This window comes from Artemia franciscana, unplaced genomic scaffold (assembly GCF_032884065.1).
Source record: "Artemia franciscana unplaced genomic scaffold, ASM3288406v1 Scaffold_1805, whole genome shotgun sequence".
NCBI classification, from domain to species: domain Eukaryota; kingdom Metazoa; phylum Arthropoda; class Branchiopoda; order Anostraca; family Artemiidae; genus Artemia; species Artemia franciscana.
Genome location: NW_027062964.1, coordinates 1 through 21,499, shown reverse-complemented (window position 1 = coordinate 21,499; position 21,499 = coordinate 1). Strand labels below are relative to the sequence as shown.

The window sequence follows — 21,499 nt, the reverse complement described above, 5'->3', positions numbered from 1 at the left end:
GTAAGACAAAACACCATAGGTGAGTAACTCAATATTGACCCATAACGAAAAGAAAGAGTAGAAAAATAACTTAGACTTTCAAAGCTTAAAAAGATGCCATTAAAAATCCTTAATTTTAGAAAAGGACTTTAAGAAATTTTTGTTTTTAGGAAATTATAACTTCAGAAATTTTCAATATGTCAAATAAAAGAATTTATCTATACAGATAGTGATAAAATTCTCTAAATTTTATAAACCCCAAAGTATAAGTTGTCTGGTAATTTCCTCAAGAACAATCTCTACTCCTTCAAAACTTCCCCTCGCCGGTGGACACTTTCCTCCAGAAAATCCCCCCCCTACGCATATAATTACCCTCAGGAAAAATTCAACTCAATTTCAAAATTGCGCAGTTAAAAGGCAAATAAATATGATGATGTAAAAAGAGATTTTGTAACATTCTACTTATATTCCAAAACAAAGGTAGATAGGGTGAATTTCTGGAAAAAATTTCTTGGGGAGAGAATAAACATAAAAGAAAAATTATCAAATTCCTATTAGAACAAAATGAAGAGAAAAGGGACTTTTTGTGAAGTCAGTAACTAGAGTCTAAGCTTATACTTTGGTTATGAATTCAACAGCTGTGTCCAATGAAAAACAAAATTAAAACACAAGAGACTTACAATAAAAAGAGCCATTAGGAACAGAAAATAACTAAAAGTAGAGCAGCTAGAAGAGTCTCGTTGTCATCATTCTACAATGTCAAACAATTCTTTTAGTTAATTTTACTTTTAAAATCTTTTGCTATTTTGAATTGTCCTTTTTAATCGTCAGTTTTTATTTAGCCTTTATTTAGTTTTATTTTATTCGTAACTTAGTTTGTATTCTTCACTAAAGTAGGTTTAACATACGATTAGATTAAATGTAATATATGCCTTCAGGTATGTTACATTAACGACCGAAGTTTCGTTCAATTCTAATTGTTGTCTTCGTAAATAGTAGCAATTCTACACAGCTTTGTTGTTTTTGTTAGATAGGTTAAAAACCAAATACATATAAAAATTCCAGGAATTAATTTTCATATATACAGCTATTTTCACCAGTCAATTTAGTTTTATCAGTTAAATATTAAGTACCAGGATTCCAAGCTTCACTTCAATATATACAACCCTCTCCATATATATATATATATTGATAAATCGATAAATCCAGCTGGGGTTATTGAGAAGCATATTTGTGATCTCTCAGCCAAATGCCAGAAGTCTTCCCATCTTTAGTCATTTCTGTTTGTCCCTTGATTATAGTCATTAAAGTGTCTTTTTATTTCTGTTGTCTCTTTTTGTTCTTTCTTGATTTTTACTCTGTCTTTTTCTAGGCTTTCTTCGCAGTTTTTTTGTTATGGGTTATAATTAAAATGATGATGATGATCATATAGGTCTGATTTTATATTCCTGCTGTCACTTGTCTTGTAACTACAGATTAATGTGAACTTCTTTTTCAGCTTACTTCCAGTAATTATTTTTACTTTACCGACATTGTTAAATACTTTAGTAACAGACGTCAATTCAAATCCTCCTTCGTTTTCTCCTTCAAAGAATTCCAAAATCATGGTCCTAAATGAACTCTTCTAAATCCGTGACCTATTTAGATTGTCTTCTTGGACCAGAAAATGTTAGTGTGTCATTTTATAGAAAAATGAGCTGTTTTCAAGAAAAGTATATTAAAATATGTGCAATTTTTGCTTACTTAAAGAGAGTAGATGAAGACCATTAATTAATTCAAGAAAATGCAATACACTAGCAGCAATGAACAAGCATATATAAGAAACTCCCTTTTATTGAATTCCTTATCCATTCTCATGCGTGCACTAATATCGAATTTGTTCTCCACAAATCTAGCTTCACCTCTTGTCCTTCAAAAAAAAAAAAAAAAAAATTATACCTTCTAACAACAGAAGAAACGTCAGGCTTAGGGCTCGAGTCCACTTCTATGTAATTAAAAGTTTTATTGACCATAGGCTCAGCCGACTGATACAACAGGGCCTGCTTAATTGGTTTTACACTTTTAGTTTATGTATATACATTAAGTAAATAGGTTTCCTGTAACCAGGTTTTATCTCGAGTTTATGGACATAGCCAATTATTTCAAAGGATTTCCTATCCATAGATTTTGATTCTTTTAATTCAATCCAATAAAAAGTTAACTTCACAGGCTATTTATTACTTTCCCTAGCTCGCTCTGATCCGCAGTTTAGGCTTTCAAGCCTCGTAAGAAGTCCTTTTTCAGCTGTTTTTTTGATGACTTTTTGAATTTGTGTGTTCCCCCATTCCAAGATCAACTCTGCTTCCTAGATTTGAATAAAAAAAATAAAGAGGCCCCCCTTCCCCCCAAAGAATATTTTATTTGACTTGTAAAAACGTAACAAAAATGGATATAAACGAATTTTGTATGTGTTTATAGTTTTTTTGTACCTCCCCCCCAAAAAAAATAAAGAGGCAAAGAGAAAAAGAGATTAATGTTGTTTACAGTCAAATTCAAGAGTGTGTTTTCCCGTGTGTATACTGATGGTCTACTTTCCCAGCCGCGTGTTTTTGCATACCAGTCATTTTATTCCTTGTATCTGGAGATAGATCAAATTTACCGTTTTAAAACAAGCTCATTAAAGAGCTTGTCTGCGTTTTGTAGGATTGCTCAGATCAGGCGAAACCTTAGAGATAATCACGGTGGAATGATTTTCATCGTTGCGAGACGAAAGGGATGGGAAATTGGTTTCGTAGGACACCATTTTAGAAGACATAGTTTTTAACATCTGTTCACAGCTATTTACTTTCGCAGCTAATCTAGAGTATGCTACAGCTGGTATACAGGGGACTTCAGTAGGTACGCGAATGACGTAGCAAGGAATATCCAAATCATCATCATCACACTTACGTAGCAGATCGAGAATATTCTTAACATTATTTGACGCTGCCTTAGCACCAATACGCTTTGGTGGCTGGATATCATTGTTAACTGTGTTCTAAAATTCCATCTTAGCAGAAGAAATGACTGATCCGTCAAAAAAAAATCAACGCCACACTTAATTATCACTTCATCATCTATTCCGGATTCGTAAATAGACTGTATGAAATTTAGCACGGGCGAGTAAACTAGTTTCCTATCACCCACCGATCGCATGCTATCCCTGTCTGCATCAGACATAATTCACATGTCCAACTCCAATTCTCGACACTCTAAGTTTAATTATAGTCCGAAAATAAGGTTAAATGACTTATCGTTTCGAGGGGTGAAAATCCAAGAAATTTGATTGTAGATTGTCTGAGAAAATCCAAAGTAATTTTTTCACACGATTTAAAAAGGTAGATATAGTTTGAGAAGTCCACAAAATAGGCTAGAAAGTCCTTTCGCCAGAAGAGAATATCCAATTTCTTCTATAAACCCATTTCATCACAAACAAATCAGGTAATCAGATAGATGTATTATTAACATTCATTTTACAGCATATACCCAACCTCTATAGAAAAAACTGTTAGTGCGTTTAAAAAGTAGCCTGTTTGAGCAACATGTCTTCTGGTCCAGGCCGTATCCAGGAGTGGAGGTTTAACCACCCCCCTTCCCCCCAAAGAATATTTTATTTGACTTGTAAAAACGTAACAAAAATAGATATAAACGAATTTTGTATGTGTTTATAGTTTTTTTGTACCTCCCCCCCAAAAAAAAATAAAGAGAAAAAGAGATTAATGTTGTTTACAGCCAAATTCAAGAGTGTGTTTTCCCGTGTGTATACTGATGGTCTACTTTCCCAGCGTGTTTTTGCATACCAATCATTTTATTCCTTATATCTGGATATAGATCAAGTTTACCTTTTTAAAACCGTGTTAATTAATGATTCGGGTTAAATGATGACTTGTCTAGACGGAAAAGGAAGCACCTCAGGGGACAACATAAATTAGTTTCAGGAGAGATAACTAAGTTTCTTAGATTCTAAAGAGACTGACAACTTTGTCTTTATAAAATCTGGCTCGTTCTTCTGTTTGAAATATTAAATCAGAAAAAGACCTAACAATTTTGACGCAACCGTATTTTCTTATAAGTAAACTCTGTTTCTCTCTGGTTCAGCTTTCTAATACCACAAAACATATATTCTTGAGGACGAATGATCATTCAATATATAGTTCTCATAATTATAGTTGTACTTGATTATTGGTGAGTTTATATAAAGTAAGGATTACAATAATAGTAATTACTAAAAGTTTGAAGCTGGGGGAAAGGTTGAAATAATGGTCCACCGTACAAATATGTGACCTCTAAGTTAATTTAATGAGACAAAAACTTGTTTTACAAAGCGGTGAAGTTTACTTACACACTTATGCATTTAATTTGCGACAGACGAATATTTAAGTAAAAAGCTATAAATAAGCATGATTTTCTTTAATTTGTCTCAATGTTTTTACTGTTTCTTTTAAGTAAGATTTGGCTTTTTTTCAGAATTATCAAATAATTCACTCACTTTGGAATGTCCTTGAACAACATAACAAGGACATATGATGGTATGCAGGCATTTTGGCAAAATCTGCTTAACCTCAACAGTACATATGTGCTTTTCAATGTCTGCCCCACATTCTATTCTAGTCTCATGTCCGCAAGGTAATGCAGCTTTGATGGTGACCTCACACTTCATACAATCTTCAGAGCATAATCGGCGACATTGATGATCTTCTTTGCATCCTTTGTTTTTCTTTTCACATATCTTTTGGCAGACATATTTCTTATGTTCAGGATCGTCCTAAAAATGTCAAAGTTAAAAAAAAAAAACAAAAAAAAAAAAAAAACAGAAGAGATGCGAGAAATATGGGACACAGGTTAGAGGGGTAAGGTTTCAACAGCTATCTCCTTGTTGTCAGAAAAAGCATAAAAAAGAAAAAAAGTCCTTTTTTTTACTAACCATAGACAGTGCAATAACGTTCCATAAGTAAAGATCGATAAGGCTCCAATATATTATTTATCTATTCTTTTCCCAAGGCCACTTTGTATAAAAGGATATATCGTAGAAACTTAGGACGGGGCCTCATTCGGTTGAAAATTGAAAATTTTAGTACATTTTTTAAGAGTTAAAAGTGATCAGAGGGTGACCAGCCCCCCTGCCACGCCCATTTTAGCTGCCTTTACTCCTAGATTTTGCCCCGAGTGATTTCATTCAAAATAGTCTGAAGATTCAGTAACTATGCCTCCTTCATCCTTCAGGAGTCTCCAATTTCAGTCAGCAGACGATTTACGAAAGTATTACGGAGAGAGGTGAAAGGCGAGACAAAATTTCTCTTTGTCAATTTGTCAAAATTCAGTTTGTATTCTTACCCATTAATACATAAAGTGAAAATCAGTAAGTCAACATAATGAATTTCAAGAAAATGATTCATAAAACAGAGACTTACCTTTGCATGGCATTTTCTGGTACATTGATGCCCACAGGACAATGGAATATTGCATGGCAGGCTGCAAAGCAGTCCCTGAGGATCTACACCGCAATATACTCGGCCAGGATGACCACAATTTGGTAATACTTTTTCAACCATAACCAAACACTTGTAATCCGAGCTATCAACATAACAAGGTAAAGTGGCTGTGTGGCCACATGATAGTGTTTTCTCAACAGTAATTACGCATTTGTCACATTCTTCGAAGCATTTTTTAGGACACTGATGCTTTTCAGAGCAGATGTATCGGTCACAAGGTCTGCAACATCGATCTTGGAGGTGATCCCGGTCGTCAATATGACATATTCTTGGGCATATATGACCACAGTTTAAAACTGCATTACATTTTTGTGTACAGCCTCCTGCAAAGAATCCATATAGCAATGAGTAGTCAATTCATTCATGTTGGAATCTGGAAAATGTCTTTTGGAAATTTTTTAACATTTTAGTTGTCATATACTAAAAGTATGGGTTCCCATCCAGGGCATATCCAGGATTTTGTTTGGGAGAGGGAAGGGGCTAAGAAAAAATTAATACATTAGGAATTTGCTTATATACAGTTTTGTGACGTTTTTGCGGCTCTAACAAATAAAGTTGGGGAAGGGGGAGGGATTCAAACTCAGCAACTCTTCCCTGGATAGGGTCTTGGTTCCCTTATATTCTACTTTCTGAAAAAAAAAAACTAAAGAAAGGTGTAACTGTTTCTATTCAAGCCTCGATTTTGGGTGTATAGATCAATAGGTCGCCAATACCTAAAATATGTTAATATTTTATAATTCTTCGTGGCATTTCTTCCTTTAAAATTTTGAAAAGAAGATTAGAGCTATGTGTTAATAAGTCTTTGAACGAAGATTAGAATATAGGAACCAAAAGGAATATGTTTGCAATTGCAGAACACTTCTGTGTTTCCATCGTTAAATTTATCTCAAATGAGACAAATTTTGTGACGCTTTTGAGTTTTCAAGTGGCACCAAAAGACAGATTTCACCCAAAATGTTTTGCAATCTAGCCAATAGTGTTTTTCATGTCAAAGAAACAAGATTTACTTTGCCCTAAAAAAAAAAACTAAAGGAAGGGTGCCAAAGGGTGCCAAAATATGAAATTAAAAAAATTAAAAAGGCCGAGTTACCAAGAAATTTTGGTTATCGTGGAAATGCTTTTGGTGTTCTTTATTTTTCCATTTACTTTGGAGCTTTACTTTATACTTATTAAATAAATTGGAGACTAAAGATAGCTAGTTATGAAAAAAATAACCGGTATTTTTCAGTTATATATAGAGGTAAACAAGGTCTTTGCTTCTTCATTTAGTTAGAACCACATCAAGATCGTAAGACTGTTGATTTAAGTACGAATGCTATGCATAGTTATGGAAAGACGGAGAGGGTCTTTGGTCTATTCGTTGTTTATACAGATAGGAATAAATAAAAATAATTAATGAGCATGTTTTTCTGTGACTTTAATAACCAAACAGTTAAAAGTCGTATTTGTTTGGTTAAAGAGTTTCAGAGATAGCCAAAACCGGGTGAGGCCCTGGGACGTACCATGTTCTAATTTATATAATTGAAAATACTTTTCCCCTGTGCTCTGAAAAACTTAGCTACGCCTCTAGTTCGACCTTACTGTGGAGCAGCTTCGATTTTATTGAAGAAGTGGTTGAGCATCAAAATAGAAAGATGAAATAACAACAAATATACTGAAGTTCTGCATCATTTCATTGCTTGCTTTGATTTTGTTGTGATGCTCATGTTCATGCACCAAGTCCTATTCAAAGAGAAGCTTCTTACAGAGACAGCAACAGGAAACAACACACGGCACCCTATAATTGACGACAAAATTTAGCAATCAAGGATAAGTCTCTTGGTTAGAGCTTGGTGCAATTAGTTATGGTAAATCGTTTGATTCGTATAACTGATTCGCTATTAAAAGACGGCACAAGAAAATTAATTCAATCGGTTTTCCGATTGAATCTTAATAGTTTACAATACTGTTCGAGGTGGCTTTGTGGAATGATTAATTAATTGTACAGGTAGTTTTTATGGTATAGCAACAGAGGAAGCAATTCTTCTCCAGGAATACTTTATGAAAGACAAAGGCTAACTTAGACTTAGTTCTTCCAACACGTAGCGGTGTTTACGGGAGCAACGGTTGACCTCCGCGTTGGAAGATCCTGAACCAAAGACCATGGCCTGCTTAAGGACGATCGTGGAGCTCTTGCCTTTTCATCGAGTGAACCACCAACCATGGTTCGTTGCATAGCATTCCTCTAGTGTCCCAGAGGAGTTCATCACTAGACATTGCAAGGAAGTTGTCCTTGTCTCATTTGAGTCATGTGGACCCAAAAGCGCAATCTTCTTAGTCCGACTTCAACAGTTACTTGATGTTGCTTTGTGAGAGACCGGATCTGGGTGTTAGGTATTGAATTACTGGTGCTAGTTATTGATACAATAAAATAGGTCAGTAATTTATTGCCAGCATTTCGGGGAACTCTAATCTTCCAGCCCCCCCCTCTTCCCCCGAAAAAAAACCACAAATAAACTAGATAGTGACGCAGCTGAAATTTAAAATTAAATCTTATGTCATTGTACTATATTTTTACGCAAACATATATTCATTCTCACATTTCATAAACTTGAATTGCTGTCATACAAATTTAAGACCTTTAAGTTAATTTCATAACGGCTTTTAAGCTTCAGAAAGGTTTTTCTTCTTTTTAAATAGCCATGGGGTTGCTATATTCATTTTAACCTTTTTTTTTTCCATTTTTAATTTGTGAAAACTGAGTTTTTCATTGACAAACAATAATTCTTATGTTTTTATTCTTTCTTCTTTTATATTAGTCAATAAAACTATACTAGACACACTACGGAATAAATAACGTAGCCATCTCCTCATCTTTGTTTTTGTTTTTTTTTTCATAGTGCATGATTTAATTATTATTTAATTGAATTTATTTTAATTATTTAATTTATTATCTATTTTAGTTTATTACAATTTATTCGTGCAGTTTCATTTGACAATTTTCACCCCTATCATTCTTTTTGACTACGTATAATTTAAAAACACAAAAATTTAATACTAAAAAGCAACTTATGAAGCATTCATTTGCAATTCTAGCAAATCTGCTTAGTCGCTAAAGTAATCAATTACATTGGCGAATAGAGAAGTGATTCACCAATTGAGTTGCTAAGCACAAAGTGAAGCGGTCTTGCACCATTAGTGTTTATTCTTATTTAATTTTCTTTTCTTTGATATGTAACTGAAGCTTATTTCCCCACCAGCTCTTAGGTGTAATGTGCAGCAGTATCTGGACCTACGCGAAGTGTTCATTATAAAATGGTCTATATTATATGCAATCATGTATTATATATAAATATATAATATTATAATTAGAATTTGGTAATGTCAGCTGCTGGTCAAACAGTACGTAGTAACAAACTGTAATAAAGAGCGATCCGGCTCAATAGTAGCGAAAACTCTAAGAAACGGAATTTTGATACTAATAGCTACATCAAAAGGATTGCATTTTAATGCTGATTTTAAATACATAATTTTAATCAAGTTTAGTTTTACCCATCAAAAGTTACGAGCCTGAGGAAATTTGCCTTATTTTAGGAAATAGGACGAAAGACCCCCTAAAAGTCATTAACGAAAATCACACCATCAGATTAAGCGTATCAGAGAACCCAACTGTTGAAGTTTCAAGTTCCTATCTACAAAAATGTGGAATTTTGTATTTTTTGCCAGAAGGCAGATCACGGATGCGTGTTTATTTGTTAGTTTGTATTTTTCCCCAGGGGTGATCGTATCGAACCAGTGGTCCTAGAATGTTGCGAGAGGGATCATTCTAACGGAAATGAAAAGTTTGAGTGCTCTTTATAAGTGACCAAAAAAATTGGAGGGCACCTAGGTCCTCTCCCACGATAATTATTTTCTTAAAGTCACCGAATCAAAATTCTAAGATAGCCATTATATTTAGCATAGTTGAAGAACATTATAACTATGTCTGAAGGGACGACTTACTCCCTCTCAGTCCCCGTGGGAGGGGCTACAAGTTACAAACTTTGACTAGTGCTTACATATAGTAATGGTTATTGGGAAGTGTACAGACATTTTCAGGGGGATTTTTTGGCTGAGGGGAGGGGTTGATAAGAGGGGGATAAGTTGGGGGAACTTTCCTTGGAGGAGTTTGTCATGGGGTAGGAAAATTTCCATGAAAGGAATGCATGATTTTCTAGCATTATTTAAAAAAAAAACAATGAAAAATAAATATGAAGAATTTGTTTCAGCTGAAAGTAAGGAGCAGCATTAAAACTTAAAACGAACTGAATTTGTTACGCATATGAGGTATTCACCTCCTCCTAATGCCTCGCTCTTTACGCTAAAGTATTTTTAGTAATTTCGACTATCTATTCTACGGCCTTTGTGATTCAGGGGTCATTCTTAAAGAATTGGGAGAAAATATCAGCTTTGATTTAAAGAGCGAGGTACTGACGAAGGGGGTGAACTCCCTCATATACGTAATAAAAGCATACGAATACAGAAGCTCGTTGCGTAAGCTAACTCGTAAGTTACGTATATCTTTAACTAGTAGAAACTTTCGTACAAAATTAAAAGTTCTAGTTGCCTTTAAAAGTGGCCAAAACATTGGAGGATAACTAGACTTCCTCCCCCTCCTTTTTTCTCAAAAGCATTCAATCAAGACTATGAGAAAGCCATTTAGCCAAAAAAAAAAAATATGCAATTTTTTTTTTATTATTCATCTGTGGAGAGCCAAAATCAAACATGGATTAATTCCAAAACGTTCAGAAATTAAATAAAAATAAGTTTTTTAACCTAAAGTAAGGAGTGACACTAAAACTTAAACAGAACAGAAATTACTTCGTATATGAAAGGGGCTGCTCCCTCCTCAACGCCCCGCTCTTTACACTAATTTTTTTTTACTGTTTTGAAAAGTAGAGTTGAGAGAAATTGTCAAACTTTAGCGTAAAGAGTGGGGCGTTGAGGAGGAAGCAGCCCCTTTCATATACGAAGTAATTTCTGGTCGTTTGAACTTTTAATGTCGCTCCTTACTTTCAGTTAAAAAAACTTGTTTTTTGCTTTTAATTCATATATAGAAATTCTTCTTTCATCCGTGCCGGGATATCATTTTTAACTAGTATTGCTAAACCACCTTGCTTTTTTCGAGTTCTGCTTACATGAAAAAATTGAAAATCGCTAATATTAATTTTATTTGCCAAATTTTCATTTAAAATGTTTCACGAACTCCAAGAATATACGTACCCGATTCAAATAAAAAATTTCAGTTGCACCTTGCCCGCTCCTCCCTCCAAAACAGTTCCAAAAACATAATCCCTTCATATTTAAATTTTTGTGAACTATTTCATGAGAAAACAAATATTTATTTGGGGGGACTAAAATACAGTTTGAAATTTCATTATTATCATGGGCTAGGGTTGTTTGGAATACATTACTAAAAACGGCGGAATTTCTTTCAAATTTTTCCAGCCCAGATGTAGGGATCACATGAAGTTGACTAACCATTATCTCCCACAGAAAACTAAACCACCCTATGCCTCTTCCACAGAAAACTAAAAGCACTAAAACTCACACTAAATGGGTTTAGTCTCGCAGAAGATAAAATGTGATATCTCTCAACTCTCATAATGTGAGATAACGAAAAAATAATTAATGAGGAAAAATCAAAAAGAGCATCAAAGAAAGCACAAAAAGCAAAACTTTTAAATAAGGACAAACAGAAACTGGGATAACAAACAATCAACCAATTTTCTTTTTACTACAAACTTTTTCATAGCCTCTTATCAACGATATAATTTTCTCTCAATTGGTTACATTCATATAAAAAAAACACCCAGTTCTTTCGCTTTGATTGTTCTCGTTGACTACGCTCGCTGTAATCGTGTCTAGTAGCCGGTCTAGCAAGTTCATTAATTGGATCATTCTGAAAATATTTAGGTATCGATCTGTCAGGGCTTCTGATTTGCAAAGAAGGTGGGAATGATCTAAATACCCATGCAACAAAACCTGTATCACGTAACTGGGATCGCTTACTAAGTAGGGCATTTTTGGCTCGGTGTCAGGGGCGGATCTAGAGAAAAATCTTGGGAGGGGGCCGCTGGACCAAGGGCGCCAATATGATTCGAGAGTAATGATAGGGGGGTATAGATAACGCTTTCGTCAGACCAATTTGTTTGTGTAAATCTGGTCGGTGCTGATGTAAAATGACAAAAAAAACTCTTTGAAAGCCCATACTATTTTCCTATAGCAGTAAAATTCGTATTAACAATAGACGCGAGCAGATTCTTTGATGAATAAATTACGATGGCTTCTTTGAGACTTCCTGAATGAGTAGACAAGATTATTTTTTTTCTTTAGAGTTGGATAAAAAAAAGTATTTAATGGGGAAATTTCTAATTTCTAAGTGTGGAAATGCAACTTTTTTTTTACAAAAGGTAAAGAATTGTAAAGCAGCCCCTTGATCCGCCACAAGGTACCAACATTTTCTATAAATATACTGAAAACCAACTGCACGTCTGGTAGCTGCGGGATATCTGAAAAGCACTTGCAATGTGGGGGTCCTTCCTTGTTGCTTTGGAAGCTAGAAAATGTTTTGAAGACGTCCACGACAAGCAAAGGAATGCTTGGTTTTTACTTGTGTTAAGGGCTCCTTTTTTCGAGAATTCTTTAATCGGAACCAGAACCAAAACATATAATGGGTCTATCCCCCGCTGTCAAAGCTGATTTTTTTTCAATAAGGAAAGTATTTATATTATAATGTTTATTATAAACCCTACCCATAACATGGCAGGGTTTCATACACAAATATTATTGTTGTTTTTTAAGAATTAACGACGCTTCTTGACTACTAAGGTCCCTGCGTCAGCCCTGCAGTGCATTCCTGCAGCGTGATTCGATCTCTGGGTCCCGTATTACCAAGCTAAGGTCAAATCCACTGCGCCACCACAGGACTCGTACACAAATATATTTAAAGTTCCTAATTTCTTCGAAAACCACACAAGTCTAATAATGAATGAGAAAAATATAATATTTCAATGTGAATACATATTTCATATTGAAATAATGTCATGTATATTATCACAAAGTATTAATATTGTAATGTAAAATGGTTCCATTTTTTGCTGGATATACCTTTCTCTTATAATCATACGCCTGTAGAATGCTTGTTAATTCATTTGATTTCACGTTCCATCCATCTTACAGCTGGCAATGTAGTAGCAATTTAAATTTTTTTTGTTTTTTTTTTAGCAGGAGAATTCTGATGAAATGATATTAATGTAATATCTTGACCTTGTACATCTCCCCATTCTTTATCTGAAATGTAAACTAGAAGGAAGATCAATTTACCCATCCTTGAAAGTATTTTTTACTCCTTGTTTGAATTGCAAACTACAAAAAAATCAGTATCTCATAAGGGTGGGGTCCTGAGAGTAAGGGGTATTAGCCCTTACTAGCCCATAATACTAGCCTTTAATAGCCTTACATTGTGTGATTTGTAACCAAAAAACTTAATGTCTCATTTCTTTCAATTTCCATAAAAAATACATAGAATTTAAAAATACTTAGAGTTTATAAGAAAATAAATTCTAATGAAATGCTGGAGTTAGATTAGTAGTAACAGGGACACCAACGTGAAGGTTTCCCAGCGCCCCCCCCCCCCCCCCGCAATCCTAACAATAAAACCAACTCCCAACACTTAGCTATTTTTTTGTGGTAATATAAAGCTATGTCTAATTTTTTATTTTTTGCGTGTGTATGTGTGTGAGTTTGTATTTGTGCGTGTGTTTTTGTATGTGTTCGTATGTTTAATGTGGGTATGCTCTTTCACTAATTTTTTTTTTCTATATGTTTTTTTACTCTTATTCTCTATCCCATCCCCCCCTCTTCTCCCACACATAAAAATCAAAGTAATAGATCTCGCTCTACTCTAGACAATCCTAGCTGTACTAATCTATATCATACCGTCCCATTTATGCTTTTCTAGATCACCTAAATCGCCTTACTAATCTAAATATCACTACTAGTTGTAGGAGTATTCCTTTTTTTTCGGACCCGGTTCTCTTCTTGACAGATTTTTCGGTTAGTCTGTATGTCTCGTTTATGTAGATTTGTTTCGTATCGTGGGATAAGAAGAGTTGTAGCTGGGTTATTCTCCTTTCTTTTATCAAATTCAAGGTGCAAAAAATTGTAAAAAAAAAAGAAAGAAAAGGCCATACTAGAGTATCAGATTCAGTCTCCAAGCTTTTCTGATCGAAAATGAATTTATTACATCTTCTGTTTTCGGCAGTTCGTTCCTGTATGCTTGCATAAACAACAGCGCCTCTAATCTTTCCTCTGACGTTGTGCTTCTGAGTGCAGAACACGTTATGTCGACCTTGGAGAAAATTCTTTCTGCCTCGCATGTTGAAACTGGAAGCGTCGCAAGGATTGTGAGCAATACAAAGATGTTCGGAAAAATTTGCTCCTGACAGCCGTTGAGAGCCGAAATAGCCGTTATTGGCTTCTCCATTGCTACGTTCGACCACTGGCTCTTCCAGATTTGGAATTCCATTTTCAAATCAGTACATGTTCCACTTAAAAGGTCCGTGTACTTCTCGTATCCTTCCTTCAGATCGTCCCAACTCTTGCAATGGACAATTGTTGGAATTAGTGAGGAAAGTTTAGCCGCATGAGCAAAATGGGAGCTGTATCTTAACGAGAAATCAAGGAGAATGGCATCCATTGCTGGGATGAATGCCGCCATCCTATAGTGGCCTTCTGGATCCAGATTCGGTACTCCTGTTCGGTACACAGAGCGCGAGGCTATGCGTGGTTGGACGACTTTCATGGCAACATCGATGTTTTTTGCCATGTTCTCGACTTCCATATAGAGACAGTGGAACTCAGTTTCTGCATGGGCTCGCATTTCCTCTTATGTTGTCTTGACGCTGCTTATGGGTTCTAAAGCTCTCACAAGATTGCCGTCCTTTTGTTGAAGTGATTCTGCCAATGGTTTCAGTAGAGATGAAAACAAATTCAAGCAGACCAGTCCGATCAACGTGTCTGATTTCTCAATGCAAGAACGTACTAGATGTGCTTTACTACTGGCCTCTCGGTCAAGCCAGCCTTCCATCTCATTCAAAGCGGAAATAATAGACGACAAGGAATCCCAGAACCGACTTATTGCCTCTTGCCTCTCTACAAATCTTGTGGTGCAAAGACCAATCAGGGTCTCTGCTCTGCAGTTGTCTGACATTAGATGTTTCTTCAGAAGCCTTGTTCGTTTGGCACTCGAGCTAAAATGAGAGATAGTTTCTCGTACGACATCTTGTGCATTCCGTAGAATTAGGACAGAAACTATCTTTGAGCATGAAAGATTAGTGGCATGGCTTACACAATGAAAATAATCCACAAGTTGGTAACTCCGCTTTATTTCGCCAGCAGCCCCATTTAACAAGCTTGACATGCTAGCGGCTTTGTCATAACCTTGGCCGACGCACTTTGTCATGTCTAAGCCAGATTTGGTGATTTCACTCAAAAGTAGCCTGCCGAGGTTTTTGCCGTCTAGCCTTTCTTCAAAGTTTTGGGTGGTGTTGGTCCCTTCATCTTCAAAAAGCCCCGATAAGGTTTGAAAAGCGTCAAATATGGCAACAGGATCTTCTCGGATTACGTAACCCTTTTCTGATTTGTAAACATAACAACACGCTACTACCATGAGTTCTCTTGTCTGTCTATCGGTGGATTCGTCAGCAATGAGACATCAAACTCTTGCTGTATTTACTTTTCTGACTGTTTCGGACATTATAAGTTCTCCAATCGTTCTGATTAGTTCATTTTAGATCTGCTTACTAGTGTATTTTGCATTTCCAGTTGCAGTTTCTACAAGCCTTTGAAGCAGCGAATCGCCCCCCTGAACGCGATACCGAAGTAGGTGACGGAAATTACCATCATTTTCTGCTGCGACTACATTAGGGCCCTGATTGTCGAGTTTACCATCGTCCCAGTGTCCACGGAGGGGTATATTCTGTGCCGCACAAAGTTTAATTGTTTCCACAATGCTTGTAAATAGCTCACAGTTTTGGTGTATTTGTTTTATTCTTTCAGAGTCCAAGGTATTCCTGATATCTTGACGGTTTTGCTTGAACGAAGCTAAAAGTGCTGCAGCTCTACGCTGGTGATTCATATGATACGTGAATTGACATGTTTTGTAAGTGCACCATCTTTTCCAGTCAGATTTGAGTAGTCTTTCAGGGGTTCTAATACGAGACAACCCATTTTTTGCCCCCCACCCCCAGACAGAGCCGACCACCCTCCACCACTGTTGAAGATTCTCATTATGACACAAACACTACACCAAAGTCCCTCATGTTCTTGGTGACGGCTCACCGCAAGCCAGGGAAATCTGGAGAGGAGCTCAATGTTAAGTCTACGAGTAACTTCATACCCCCTTTCGTCTTTGTATTGAAGTCGGAACTTCGGCTTGGTTCTTTGGCTTCCATCTTTCGTTAAGAAAAAACGCAATATCTCCAGATGTTAGTTGGTTTGTTTGTTTTAGTATCACTGTGAAACCGAAGTCAGAGGAAGGTGTGATGCCAGTGTCAAGCGAGGAGGATGCACTGCTGTTTGGGTGAATCATCTCCATATGCCGCATCTCGGCTCTTGTGTAATCTCTCGATGCTTCTGTTTGTTGATCAGAAAGTTTCACTTCAATGTTTGTGTCAGAATCACGGGAAAAGGTCGCTAGTGACAGCTTGTTTTCCTTGGTGGGGTTGGTAAACAGTGTCTCTGTAGTCGAATCTTTGTAAGAACTAGATGCAACGAGTAACGGCAAACTTGATGTTACAGTCAGAGTATTTGAATTTGAATGAGCATCCTGAACTGATGAAAACGACAGACTTGAGGCATCTGTAAGAAATTTTATGGTTTTTTTCTTGTTAAAGAAAACCCTTTGAAAAAAATACTAGTGAAGGTATTTGACCAAAAATAAATGATATTTTTCTCAACACTCGCCGACAGTAAATTGACAGTGTCTAGGCAAAATTAATTTTCTCAAAAAAAAAGTCAGCTTTGTTTCTAAACGAATTTTTAAGGTTTCTTAATTCTGTTTGATCAGTAAATTGACATCCAGGGCTCAACCAAGTCCTGAATGATTAATTCTGAGTATTCCTTTCATTACAACTAGTTATGTAATTTTTTCTTTGTAAAATTCCTTGTTAAGCAGTGAAAAATAAGAAAAATATTCTCAAAATACACCCTAAGCAGAGATACAGCGTTTTCTTGTGATGATATTGTTCGCTTCATAAATGGATGGTCTTGGACATTCTGCCTCATCTCAATTTAGGGCATTTTTCCGATACACGGTCAAAATGCTGTTTAAACACGTGCTTTCATAATTTATAACTTAACCCAGTAGTGTACAGCGGTCCCACATGGGAAATATGCAAAAAAGAAATTTTTGAAAGCTATCTGCTTCAAGTGGAATTTTAGGGAAGGCAAGTGGCTGAAACCTCTTGTTTTAGCGTTTTGTTGTTCTATTATCACCACTCTTCGAATCAATGAAACAATTGCGCCAAAATATCTACAAAAAGAAGCATGCAGTACCAGTTAACCAAAAATGTTCCCAACCGAAAAATTTCGGCGTTTCGCAGACCTAAAATTTTCCAGATACTTTGTAGCAGGCGATCACTTCTGTTTTGCAATGAAATTTGCAAAACATGGGTCCCAAGAAATTTGCTTCTATTAAAGAAACTGTAGCTATGGTATACGAAATAATATACGATGAGATAGACAATGATATGTTCATTATCTATTTATCCCCCCCATAATTTCGGGTTAATAATAAACAAATATGGGGGTAATATCGGGGTAGTCAATGACGAAAGGGCAATAAAAGGGAGACAAGGACAATAAAAAAAATTCAATAGTCTTCCAAGTTGTCTTGCAGGGACGATAGAACTTGAGTTTGAGTTCTGAGTTCTGAGTTCTTTATTTAACATTAAAATCCATAAACAAAAAAATACTTCAAGACAATCTCCTCCATAAGGCTCCATGGCCGGGAAAGAACAGGGGAGAAAAAAATACCAACAACAAAAAATATAAACAAAAAACCAAAAAACAAAATTGAGTCGCCCACCTTAATAATCTCCAAAAAATGACAAGCTAGGCAGGGGGTAGCACATGATTTCACCAACTCAATTAAATATCCAACTCAATCCAGAGACATCAACTCCAAGGGAAACCAGAATAAAAAAAAAAAAAAAAAAAAAAAAAAAAAAAAAAAAAAAAAAAAAAAAAAAAAAAAAAAATATTTACTAGCTAGAAAATCTCTAACATAATTTTTGAACATACCAAACGAGTGGCAGTGTCGTACGAACTCTGGGAGCGTGTTCCAGATCCTGTTGCAAGCTGTCAGAGGGTTGAAGTCAGACCTCACTGACGGTGTGTGAAGAACCAGTAAATTGTTGGAAGTGCGGAGATGATAAGTCGATTGATCAGAAACAAAAGATATATTATTACATAGGAAAGCAGGAAGATGGCCGTGAAACTGTAAAAAAACGAAAGAAGAACAAGAAAGAAAATAGAGAGATTTCAAATCAAGCAAGGGTTTAAGTGAAAAACGGTTAGTTTCCTGAATAAGAGTCCTTGCTTTATCATAAAGTTTTGAAAGTGGCTTCAGAGACGAGGGAAAAGTTGACATCCAAATAACAGAACAATATGAAACATAAGACTGAACTAGGCTGCAGAACAAGAGTCTAAGAATCGACCCTGGAAATATATATTTGAGCTTTCTAAGGATTCCGAGACTCCTGGAGACTTTCATTTTAATCAGGTCAATATGATGCTTGAACGAAAGATTTTCGTCAAGCAAGATGCCTAGGAATCGAACATAACTATCCCTAGGTCTACTTAGAGAACCTCTTGATACATTTATTTCATTTAAATCAGGGCAAGCCTTTGAGACTCTGGAGAAAATGAGAAAACATGACTTTTCGACATTTAAGGCAAGATAATTTACATCAAACCACTGGATAACTCTTTCAAAAAGGGCTATCATCCTTGAACGAAGATCAGACTCAGTTCTACCAGTTGTTCCAAGAGTACTGTCGTCAGCAAAACCAATAAGTGTATCCGGTAAGGACAAACTCTTGTCACAGCTAGTAACGGATACTGGTTGACAAAGACGACAGCAAATGGTAGGTTTTAAATTTTTAACCGCATTAATAAGGTCATTGACGTAGATTAAAAAGAGTATCGGCCCAATGACAGATCCTTGTGGAACACCAAACTCTATTCCAGAAGGATTAGAAAAGTCCGGATGAACCGAGATGACTCGACCAGATAAATATGATAGAAACCATGAATAAGCATTCCCTCTTATTCCAATATGGGACATTTTCAGAAGAAGAATCTCGTGTGTTAATGAGTCAAACGGTTTTCGAACATCAAGAAAAAGAGCAGCAGGTATCAAACCAGAGTCAAGAGCTGAATTTAAATAATTCAAGAGAGTTACACATGCATGCTCAGTTGAATGTTTGGCTCAAAACCAAACTGAAAATCATGAAAAAAGAGTTTAGAATTAAGAAAATCAAGAAGTCGAGAAAGCATAGCTTTTTCAAAAATTTGACTAAACACTGATAAAAGAGATATGGGACGATAATTTGCAGGATCATTCCTTGATCCACCTTTAAAAAGCATGATAACACGAGCACGCTTTAGAGCACCTGGGAAGACACCATTTTCAAAAGAAAGATTGACAAGTCTCGTGAGGGCACACACAATGACAGGAAGAATGAACTTGACAACCTTAGTCGGAATACGGTCTGGGCCAGAGGATGAAGAACCCCTCAAACAATTGACAATTCTGGCTATTTCAGCTTCAGAGACAGGTTCCAATGCCATTGATTTAGGACAAGGTGGTCCTAGATAAGACCTAAAATCAGGTAGAGAAGAAGAAGGACTTACAGAAGAGGCTGTAGTTTTGCCGATATTAGCAAAATAGGAAGTAAACGCATCTTGAACTTTTAGCTCACCCTCTACATTTTTCCCGTCAATCACAACACTGGAAGGGACAGAAGGAGGCAGAAAAGATGGCCTGATAACAGAATTGATTACTTGCCATGTCTTCCTAATGTCTTTACCGCACGCAGAGAATTTTCTATGATAAAATAACGATTTAGCCCTTCGGCAAAGCGAATTGTAAACTCTTCTATAAGCTTTGAAAAGTTGAAGCCGAGAATCACGCGAAAATGGCTTAGAGCACCTGTAAGCCTTCCAAAGATAATTTTTCTTCCTCCAACTGGCTATGTTTATTTTCAACCAAGAATTTCATGTTATTGAAAGTATCCCTACGTTGGATTTCTAAAAACTATATGCCTATATTAAGGTGAAAAATTTGTTGTAAATGAAGAATATCAAGAAATAAAAAAGATTTTTTAGTTTCAGATAATTCTTTTGTCTTCCTAGGGTGTGTTAAAAAAGGTCCAGGATTCTTATTGCCTTGTTTTGGACAATTTGGAGTCTTCGTAAATGTGAATGGAATGTCAAGATTTAAACGGTCGGGCAATATTGAAAATAGCATTCCACTAATGAAAAATATAATTTTCTCACTATTTGGTAAGGAAACAGGAAATTTAATCTATAAAAACAGCCGAGATACCTGGATACTATTGTACTCTCAAACTTCTCCTAAAAACCACAATTTCCTACTTCTCTAGGTTAGGTATTAGTCGATTTGCATGAAACCAAGAATTTACATTAAAAGCAACAGTTTTGAGGGCCGTTCGTAGGTCCTCCTCGTTGCCAGCCTTCAAACTGAATGCTTTGTCATCTGCAAACAATATTAGCAATTCATCATCCGAAGGCATGCATTTTAGAAGGTCATTTATGTACATCAAAAAAATTAACGGCCCCAATACAGACCCTTGAAGAGCCCCTATTTTTTCTAAAGGAGAAATATGAGATGATTCCTCACCAACTTGGACTGTAAAACTTCTTTCTAATACATAAGATCTCCCTAACTCAAGAGCTATTCCACGAAATCCTACAATTTCCAATTTATCAAAAATAATTGTTTGTTCTATTGTATCAAAAGCTTTTTTAATGTCAAAAAATATAGTTGCCCCCAAGTAACCATCATCCATAGCATCTGATAAGAAGTTATGTAAACCAGCTACTGCTTGCTCTGTTGACCTACCACGCAAGAAACCAAACTGATTGGGAGAAAAATAATTATTCTTTACCAGAAATGAAGTAAATCTACTCTTTATTATTTTTTTCATTTTTCAGAAAAAAATTATTTTTTCAGAAATATTTTTTTCAAAAAAAAAGTTTTTCAAAGAAAGTAGAGCTCCATTAAACAAAAATTGTTCAAAAAAGCCAAATAATCTTCCAAGCGGAAGACTACAGCAAATCACCATCAATAAATAAATGATACCCAAAACCAAAAGAAATTAAAATAAATACTCTATTCAAATTCAGAAAATTTAAAAATTAAATGAATATGGTTGACAACCCGTTTGCCTTCTCAACACCAGACCATAATTTACACTTTACTGAAAAAATACCATGGATTGTCAGTTTAATATAAATATACTAATATTTATTGCTCAAAGTTGAAAATAAAAATTATCCTTTATGGTCAAAAATGTTAAAATTTTAATAAGTATTTTGTTTTCACTAAAGTCCAAATTATAAGTATTGCAAAAGGTTAGAGGATGTGCAGATCATTATTTTCTGCCATGGTGCCCTCCTCTTAAGACATATTTTAGACAATACTTCAAATAAAAACAACATTGGATACCTAAGGGGGAAATACAATCATGAGTTAATCAGAACAATGCAAAAAGAAAAGATAAAAGATATACATACTATGGTCAGCTTCATGCGATCGATCTCCGTGTTTCCTCCACCATAATGTTATGCACAACACCAAAAACAAAACACCAAATGCAACAGCCAATCCAACAACTATTGAAGTAACGTTATTTTCCTAAAGAAGAACTAAATTCAACGATTTGTAGGAAACTAGTGCATTT

At 35.6% G+C, this 21,499-nt stretch overlaps 1 protein-coding gene across 1 annotated transcript in view; it reads right to left on the bottom strand.

Annotated features, from left to right (window-relative positions):
- Nucleotides 1–21,453, bottom strand: part of LOC136042702 (NFX1-type zinc finger-containing protein 1-like) — a gene marked incomplete at its 5' end in the record, with an annotated part of 35,228 nt that extends 13,775 nt beyond the window's left edge. Inside the window, 3 exon segments of the mRNA XM_065727665.1 lie at nt 4,487–4,762; nt 5,409–5,812; nt 21,333–21,453. Of these exon segments, the coding sequence (XP_065583737.1) occupies nt 4,487–4,762; nt 5,409–5,549 (417 nt within the window).
- Nucleotides 21,454–21,499: the final 46 nt, after the last annotated feature.